The sequence below is a fragment of the Argentina silus genome (assembly GCF_951799395.1).
Source record: "Argentina silus genome assembly, chromosome: 12".
In the NCBI taxonomy this organism is placed as follows: domain Eukaryota; kingdom Metazoa; phylum Chordata; class Actinopteri; order Argentiniformes; family Argentinidae; genus Argentina; species Argentina silus.
The window spans coordinates 8,548,540-8,558,539 of NC_139666.1; the positions used below are offsets into that span (position 1 = coordinate 8,548,540).

Sequence of the window (10,000 nt, forward strand, 5' to 3'; positions counted from 1 at the left end):
AATTCAACCAGCCTCCCCTGATGGGACACCATTAAATAGCTGAATGCTTTCGCCGTGCCAGTCATAAAGGCAGATTCTTACTTGAAGGATGGAGGTAGATGATGTCTTGTTCTGTGAAGTCCCTTGATTGGGCAGTTTTCAGCCAATCAGCGATGACCGTCAGCAGTAGGACCCAGGCCACTGCAGGCCAGGGTTCCATTGCTGGCTGTGGTGTCACACATGCAGGTTTCTGATTGGCCAAACACAGGAGGACACCTGTAGAGAAAAAAAAAAAAAGAGTGAAAGATTAAACCTCCTTCTTCATGAGGCCCATCCGTAGCATCCCTGATATTATCTCATAACATCCCAAAGTGGCTATCCCAGCTTCGTGGTACAGTGACCATGGCTGTGTGTTTCCAGCCCTGTGGCAGAAGATAAATGCTGAGAGAGGGATGCCCTGGACACCCTCCAGACAGCTACCAGACAAGAAAGGACAGAGCCACGTTCATCATTACAACAATTATCCCCCAGTCAAACATCTCCCAATTATATCACTGGCATCAGGCTGCCGCAGCCCAGAGATTCTCATGCATCATTGGCCCTCTCCCTGTTGAACTGGGTCCAGAACAGGCTTTGTTCAAAGGAACAGAAGTAACAGAGTTAGGCATGGACATGGACAGAGAGTTGGGTTACTGAACAGCGGACTTACGCAACATTGTGTAGCCGGGCCGATGATATCATGTCAGAGACTTCAAAAACGTCCTGCATTTTTCTGATACAACATTTCAAGGTATTAGGCCTAGACCTTGGCTACACACAAGCAACAAACACTGCAGAAAGCCACATTTTTAATTTTGGATTATTAAATCAATTGCCAGCAATGTAGGTTAAATATTAGGCTATTTAGCTTATCACTCTAAACGAAACCACTTGTCATGGGAAGACATGAGAGGGGTTTATGAGTTAATTAAAAGTGAGTCCTTATAGAGTCCTCATAGAATGACTGAGACTGTGTTGAGAGCCTGAGGGACAGGGATGTTGGGAGGTTGCCACGGGTTTGATGTGTCACCATCACAACAAAGAGGAAAAACGGCAACAGTTTCAGACTCAACAATAAGAGAAATAGGGCAGAGCCAAATGACGATGACATTAACATGTAGGCCATACTGTCTAACATTACCTACATTATTCTCCAACTCCAACTCCAACAGTATGCCTTTTATGTTTTGTTTTATGTCTGCAAAGCAACCTTGAGTTTCGGTGTGCGCAAGGCAGAGGGTTAAGACATGTTGTTTTGCCATTAAGGGTGGAACAAATGTATTGTGTCTTCATTGAATTTGCCAGACAGCATTCCGATGGTCTGACCAAATGTCTCTCACGATACTGTGTAAACCCATAAAATGTTCAGTACGCAAAAACAAGCTATACGCAGACAAAATTAAAAGAAGAAAAAAAGCTTCTGACTGGTAAATTCATCAGCAAGGTGAAGGGACATCTAAATAAGTCGTTTCTCGACACCAAGGCCAGTCCTTTAAATCCATTTAGTGATTCTGGGGACATTTAGACTTTCTGAATGACCGTAGTCACATCGGAAGACTTCCTTACTCTTGCTGTCACCAGAGAGAGAATGGTAGAATGGTCTGTTTACCTCCATTCAAAGGACTAGCCTCAACAACAGGGCTCGGGGTAGACAGGGCCTCAGTCCCATGGGCAGAGGCAAGAGACAGGCTGAGACCGGGAGCAGGGAGAGAAGCATCGTCCATCACTCGACGGGTAAAGCAAGGGTTGGCTATGGTTTAATTGTGTTCTCGTCTCCCCCGAACTGAGAAAGAAGCCTGAACCGTTCTGTCAGAGAGAGCTGACAGTGACACAGAGGAGAGCCTGGCCAGTTGGACGAGGAATGGCCCTGTGGTGGGGTTTTATCCTTTGAGAAAAATTGGAGCGGTTTACACATTTGTCACACACACTTGACTCCAGGCCTTTGTGTACATCGGCCTGGCACAGCGAGATACAGAGAGGGGGTACAAAAAAGAGAGAATTGTAAGGGATCATATAAGAAATTGTCATCGTCGCTGAGGTAAAACACACACACACACAGACACACACAGACACACACAGACACACACACAAAACTATCTATACTACATTCTTTTTCAAGTTCACACTCAGTTCAATTTCTGCTGCCAAACCCGATACCTACAGTCATAAGTCAAACTGATACTTATATTGGCATTAAGGGGATTTAACTCTGAAGCTGGCCGGGTAATTTTAGGATTAGCTCACAAAGTCAGCTGACCCAAATCGAGGTGTGTGATTTTACACACTCGAAGGGGCCCATGCTCAAGTCAAATATTACTCACAAATAGCATCTCCTTGAGAATTTAAGTCTTCTGTAAGCCATCTTTTGTACGGCCCATTGCCTCTTCAGTCAGCCAGTGATGTCATTAAGGACAGGCGTATGAGGCCTATTAGAGCCTCCTGTCACCCGGGGCGACTGCTGTGGTAAGGGAGTGTGAAAGTGCATTAATGCATGTGACAACTCAACCAGCACCATTTAAAAACGAAACACACCAAACCTTAAACTCCCTGGACTTGACTGTCCTAAATTTGGCTAGTATTAAACTAAGCCGCTTCAAGCCAGTATTACTGTGGAATCGTGTTTATTTGTGTTGTTTGTGAACCTTAAGGCACAGCTACAGCACAGGGAACACTGCCAAGAAATCTGTCTGAAAAGCTTTAGTGAATTGTCAGGGTGTGGCAGCAAGACTCACACACTGTTTGGTTTTCAGCGGACTAAAACAAAACATCCTTCACATTCTGGCCTCTGATTCATACTGCATGCTTTCTCTTCCTTACTGTACGCTGCTGTTGAGGATGATAAGATAGGAGTGTTTATCCAAGCAGGTTACGTTAGCTTTCTTTAGACTAATGACCCTAAGGTAAATATTTTCAATCACTTTAGCCTGATTTACTGTACTGGCAGACTCCATAATTGTTTGAAAGAAAAACATAATTGTTTGGTGTTGAGATGCTTCTGTAGGCGCCGCGGGTCAATAGGGTAGTGTTTTGGGTGTGTTCTGCTCAACCTTGGCTTACCTGACAAAAAGGAAACCTTTAAGGCATGAAACAGTCTTAATCCTCACTGTCAGTCTGCAATTACCGATTTACTGTGAAAGGGCCAAATAATTAAGATCACACAACGCATGTTGCCACAGTAGTATGCACTTGTGCTCTCCCCCATATGGATTTAAAAGCATAGGATTGGTGTAAGAGATAATGCACACTTCAGGGAGAAGGGTGGAGAATTGGTACACAGGGATACCCACTGGCTCAGCAGAGTCACGGCCCCTTGTAACGCTCTACCTTTTGACCCCAGGCACAATGTGCTGTAGCGCTCCATAGCTACACTGGACTGCATTGGGTTTCCATGGGGAGATTGTTATCATGGCTAAGGGTCCGCGGCGTATTCAGTGAAAGAGCAAAGCAAGAGGTGTGCATGTCAACAAGCAGGGACTCACAGGGGAGACAGTGAAAGTCGGAGGGGAGGTGGAGTGACTCACAAATCCATGAAATCTACAGCATTGGCAGTGAAGTCCATACATAAACTTTATGTAAACAGGTGAAGCAAAAGCCTTACGTGGCAAGGGACTGACCCTGTGCTATCATGTGCGATCTTCAGGTGTACAGCTCCTCCACAACATGCCACTGGGTACAGTAGGACCACGGTGTGCAAATGAGTACATAAACACCGTTCACGGATGAGCCTGCGAAAAAGCAATCAACTGTAATCAGTTAATTTCAGTTGGCCTATTGTGTTTAAGTAAATAGAGGAGCGATTAATGTGTGCATAAGCAACCCTCAACAGGGATTTCTTTGTCAAAGAGTGGCGTTCCATCTGAATCTTTTTAGAACATTTATTTTGAAAAAATACCAGCATTCCCGAAATCACTAGTTCGAGTGAGGTAATTCCCTTGTTCCATTCTTTTCACAGATGGAAACACTTTCTCAGTAGCAAATTAAGTAGTTAGGTCGACTCATGCGGGTCTAGAAACCAGCCGAGAATCTGTTGACTTTACTCAGAGCTGATGAGGCAGATCAGATGAGTGTTCTGATAGTCGTCTGCTAACCTGTCCAACCTCAGCCTCAACCTTTTCAACTCACGAGAGCACCTAAAGAATAGCTCCCATATGAGGAGAAAGCTAAAAGACACAAACAGACATCCCATTGACGTGGGAACAAGGGTTCGGTTTCAATGCTGCAGGTGTACGAACAGAAGCCTGAGGACATCTTTACCTCTATCTCTCTGTGAGGAGTGTAACTTTACATGCTTAGGCCTCTGTATAGGAGAGTGACTCTGTGACCTTGTCAGCAGGTGCTAAGTTCCCACCAGAACATTTGGGAAACACATGCTTTAACACTGCTTTAATTCATTTGTCTAAATGTAAAATACTTGACTTCTAGTAAAGCAAGATGGAGACTGGCGTCCAGATAACATCCGCCTCGTCTATACAATCTATGAATATTGTAGTACAGTATATGATATTTATTGGTGTTACAAATAAAAACACTTGTGTCTGTTAAGTGAACAAGCATCCTGACTAAAGACGTCTTCATAGAAGCATAGAGTGATCCAGAGAGAAAGAGGGTGACAGAAATGCCAAAATACTCTACGGACGTCAAACAGGTAATCAAATTACAAGGAAATTGCCTACGAACTCAGCAACTAATCTAACACGAGCCAATGGTTTTTACCACAACCGAATATTGTTACAAGAAACCCTGTGCCACTATTGAGAACAGATTTCACAAGGCATTGCCAGAGGATGCCCTCTTCCTCATTCATTTTGGGGGATTTCTCCACAGCTTTATTAAGCTCAATGATAAAGTGCTATCTCAAGCGTCCTCCCAGGCTCAGAGACTCAGTCTGCATACACCCCACTATACAAAGACAAAACAATGAATGGGTGGCTCAGAAAGGGCAGTCTCTCAGTCAGGAAATGATTGGTATGGACCCTCTGCCTCGTCTGCCATGAGCAACACCTGTAATCTAAAGCTCTACATTCTCCCACACTGGCACACAAATGGAAGCTGTGGCCGCTTGTTGTTTGTGTAGCTACTTCAGTGAGGGAGGAATCTTCCCCTTTGTTTAATGGGTCTGGGGAAGATTGATAGACTGTTGGCACACCAGGAGAGATAATCACTGCCCAAAGCAGAAGAGGAGGAACCCAGACAGAAACTGTGGTAATCGGCACACTGTTAGGTTTGTCCTAAGGACAGCACCGTAGTTCCTGGTGCACATGTCAAGTAAGGTTGTTGAATAAAGGCAGGATTGAACTGCAAACTGCATGATGTCTGCTGCTCCAAACTGCGATCATAAACAATAAAAACCACTGAAACCATCATGTTTTCTGTTTTTCATGTGACAGTATCAGTCTCATTCTACATTTGTCTCCCTTTCATTCCTCTGGCTAGTAAGGTATTTTTTTTCTCTTCTCATCAATCCCTCAGATCCTTGGGGGAAACGCTCTCTGACGTGACAGGTAAAAAGGGAACAACGTCTGCATTCCAAAATGTACACCGAGTTCCATTTTTTTTTTAAATCCAAAGTTAGAATGAACAATGTATTGGCCGTGTTGTCTAACTGGCATGCCGGGGTGGATATTGAAACACTCGTCCATTCTAAATGCAAATGCTCAGGAAGGGGAGGGCATCTGGGAGTGCTTAAGGTTAATTGCCCAGGAAGTGTTTGTGTATGTGTGTGTGAGGGAAGTCAAGGGGGTAGTAATGAAGCAGAGCAGACCAGCCACTTCCTCCTTGTTAAGAAGCCTTTGCACAGTGACATGGCCCCGGGTGAGGAGCCTCCAGGGGATGTGATGCGGATATTAGAGGTGGCGAAAATGAGCCCCATTCATCATCGAGCTGTGCAGCTTCAAAAGTCAATTTGTCCGATTCTCACAGCAATGTGTGCCTCTGAGCAAAGCAAACACCAGTACTTACAATTCACATATTTAACCTCTCTCCCATAGCCTCTTCTCTATGAGCTACCAATATTTCACTGCTGTATAGATCAATTTCAATAAACAAATGAAATCTGCACACCTGGCTGTATACCCTGTTCTCTCAAGGAAGGATGACCCATTAGAACCCTTATTATGTGTTTAGATCAGCACCAAAGTCATAGCTGGTGGATTAGATGTGGAATCAAAAGCAAAACCAAAAGATGTGACGATTCAAGGCTTCTGTCTTCCTTGTGGGTCAAAAGCACCAGGAGTCCCGCTATGAACCACTGCCAGCAGGGAAAGGCCATCTGCAGGCCTGCAACACGATATCCAGGGCTGAGCAATGACCTGTGAATAGTGGTGGGTCCTCCCATACTGAGGGAGAGAAATGCAAATCACCTTGTCTTGTGACTCCCAGAACTGGTCTGACCAGATTCAGAAAAGAGAGGGAGGGGGGAGGGAGGAGGGGGGAGAGAGAGAGAGAGAGAGAGAGAGGGAGGGAGGGTGAGTGTGGTGAGGTAGTTATGACAAGTTTTTTCTTCCTGTGGGCCTTTTTCAGTCGTGCCCTGAGAGGCAGATTACAACAGCATTCAACAGTAACTGGAAAATGGATCAGTCTGAAACAAAAAACCTTAAAAATGTCAACATACTGAGATAGGCTGTCCTAGAATAGCATGAGCTACTAGCCAGCTCTGCTGAAAAGCTCAACAAATCCATACAGTATGCAGACCCTTTTGTCCCCTTAACAAATCCAATTAGTGCATTCTCTGGACAATTCGCAGAGGAAACAAAGTAAAGCTGATTACGTCTGTCTGACAACCGCAGCCAAACCTTCCATTGATCCAAAAGTACCAGAACAAAACAGGACAATGTGTTACTATCCTGGATCCGTCTCCCTCTCGTCACCGGCCATATGGTAGCTAACGATGCGATGCCCTCTGGCCCTCCACTATCCCACAATGCTCAGGGAGTCAGGTCGGATCAGAATCACAGGCTGGCTAATTGAAACCCTGCATGCGCATGCACCCTAATCCAGCCATTTTTCTTTTGAAGTGCTCCAAGTCAGCATTAATTTCTTAATCCTCCATCTCAGCCGTTAGGCGCACATGAAGATCCAGAGGATTAACCATGTAGAGCCGTCTCACAAAGGGTACAGGCTTGAGGTGTGGAGCGAAAAAATGCCACCGTCAGGAAAAAAGGGTGTCCACTGTACAATAATAAACCTCTGGAATGTTGTCTGAAAAAATGTTTTTCTATTCTGCTTTGGCCTGGGTTTAACTGAGGGTATTCGATGAACCATGTTTGTTTGATGAGAACCATTGCCTGAAAGCAGAAAAACCTAGGCTTTAGCTAAGTGGGCTAACATGGTCTTGTGGCACGAAGGAGAGCAGTGTTTGAAGCTGTGGTCCTCTCAGTTGGTAGAGCATGGCGCTAACAACGCTTAGGTTGTGGGTTTGATTCCTGCTGGGACCATATATACAGAAATGTATGGACTCACTGCAATGTAAGTCGCTTTGGATAAAAGCGTCAGCTAAATGGCATATATTATTATTATATTAGCTCAACGGTCATATTAGCATGACATGAAAACAAACACTACATTACATTAGATTGCAGAGACTCTGTTGAAGTGCCCAAGCCAAGGCCACCTGTGGACAGAGCAGATTTTCACAGCAGAAGAGGAAGACCTCTGAAATGATCTGGGACTGTTAGAACTAAGCAAGCTTGAAAAGAGGAGCAGGATCAAATGTAGAAGCAATCAGAATTTAATGGCTTAAACAGTATGGGAATACAATATAATGCTTGTCTGCGTGTACTGTATGTTCCTGTGTGCTACCAGAGAGAAACTCACTGAGATCTCATTTGTAGGATAATGCATTATAAAGAAGCAGGTCATTATCAACTGAGTCCTTGATTTATAGGATTTGGCATTGGAGAAAATAACAAGGTTGGGCGTACCAAAGTAGCCCACAACACAATTAAAGTTTCATTTACTCTTACTTAGACTGTTGAAATGTGATCAGGATTCACATACAGTAAAACACATTAGCTCAAACCCTGTTATGACATCATGAAGAAATTCCAAGTGGTAATCATCTCAATTACAAGGTAATTTCCCAAATTTTAAAATAATTACCTTCATCCCTACATTCTGTGGTTTTTGGCCTGTACAGATGTTGTTTTAAGAATAGCTAGCACATTCATTTGTCTGTCTTCCGGGCAAAACATGGCTTTCTGTGTCGAGCCCGATGAAAAAGGAACTTGGGTGTTCTCTTAGATTGGAATGTCTATTATAAAGGTTATTATGTAAGCAATAACCTTTACATAAGACAGTATTATGTTAATAGTCTTGAGTCCCTCCAATGTACCTATCATTTCAGAGCAAACAGTCAAAGGTTGGCATGACTCAAGAAAAGAGCTCAGGAATGCTAACAATTTTCTTGACATGAAAAGAGGGTGAAACAGTAGCTGTGTTAATACCTCGCGTGACATTGTCATGTTTGTGTACCACGTTTGTGTAACTATACAATGTGAGGCGGCTACAGAGCAAACAGGAAAGGCACGACAGGAGGCCAATGGACTCACAATGGAGCTCTACGACAGACAGACAACGAGCTGAACTGGACCACTTGACTTTCATTGTAACACTTATGTCCGGAATGAGACCTCCCCTCTCACCGTTTCTCCCTCTCCTTCAATCCATCTCCTCTCTCTCTGTCTCTCTCTCTCTCTCTCTCTCTGTCTCTCTCTCTCTCTCTCTCAATTAACACTTAGGCCTCGTCTTTCATCCGGGTCTGTGTGTCATCCATGTTTGCGCCCCAGCGTGGTGTACAAGCTCTCCTGTTTTACACATAATGCTTTAGCAGGGGCTTAGGGGGGGTAAAGCCCCCCCCCTCCACTGGGACATACCAGCTCTCCCACATTGTTTGGCTGTGAGGGAAATAAAGCCCTGGCTGCATGAGAAAGAGAGGGTGTACACCAAATCCCTTTGAAGGGTGGCTGAGACGTGTGAATTTCCTGATGCGTGTCCATGAGGGTGTGTGTGTGTGTGTGTGTGTCTGTGTGTGTGTGTGTGTGGGGGGGGGGGGGGGGGGGGGGGGGATCAGAGTGGGGATAATGTACCCCCGTGACAGCTGCAGAGAATTTGGAGGGGCTGCAGGGGTGGATCTGATCCGCTTGAACTTGAGGGGGCGACCAGAGCCAAAGCTGAGACCAGTTGAAAGACTGCGGGAGCTAATTGGGATTTTAGAGGGGACTAGGTTGTTGTGTCCCCTTTTGTCTTAGGTAGGGATGGCATAACCCTCACAGATCAGTGGCAATGCCACTTTTCACACCACATGCACAGGGCATAGGAGGGTGACCTGAAGGCTTTAATTAGGTTCCACCTCTTTGGTGAACTCTGGGAGAATGGAGAAATGTACTGTACTATACATCTCTCCAGAGTCAGCAAGCATGAGTTTGAGGATGAGGAGCTGGTTTTGATATATATATATTTTTTTTTTTTTCTTTTTTTTTTTTTTAGGGCATTTCTGCTTTATTGGGATAGAGACAGTAAAGATTGACAGGAAGGATGGGAGAGAGAGGAGGGATGACACAAGATGTGTCAAGGGTCGGAATCGAACCAGGAACCTAACGCATTAGTGTGCTATACCACTAAGCACCCCCTGGTTTTGATATTTTTTGGGCTATAAATATTGAGTATTGTAAATTGAAACAGCCAGTAGAGAGATGGAGAATGACCCGTGATGGAGAATGACCCGAATGGCCCGTAATTACAGGAGACCTTTCCTGTCAGCCTGAGAGGAGCTCAGCTCCCAGACCTAATTTCCCTCAGGAAATATGAGAGGTTTAGGACCACATTTTCTATCCTTTCTTCTCAACACCAAAAAAAGCACACACAATTAGACACGGTGCATAAAGCCTTGAATGTCTTGGCCTGTAAAGTCTCCACTTCAAAGTCAAGAGAGACTCGATGCTTCATTTTGAAGAGAATGACCATGTAACCTGAGGAAGATTTGACC

At 44.6% G+C, this 10,000-nt stretch overlaps 1 protein-coding gene across 1 annotated transcript in view; it reads right to left on the reverse strand.

Annotated features, from left to right (window-relative positions):
* Nucleotides 1-10,000, reverse strand: part of lypd6 (LY6/PLAUR domain containing 6) — a 21,963-nt gene that overhangs the window by 6,207 nt on the left and 5,756 nt on the right. Inside the window, exon 2 of the mRNA XM_083681334.1 lies at nt 82-255. Coding sequence (XP_083537460.1) covers nt 82-199 — 118 coding nt within the window. The 5' untranslated portion in view covers nt 200-255. The remainder of the gene's footprint in view (nt 1-81; nt 256-10,000) is intronic.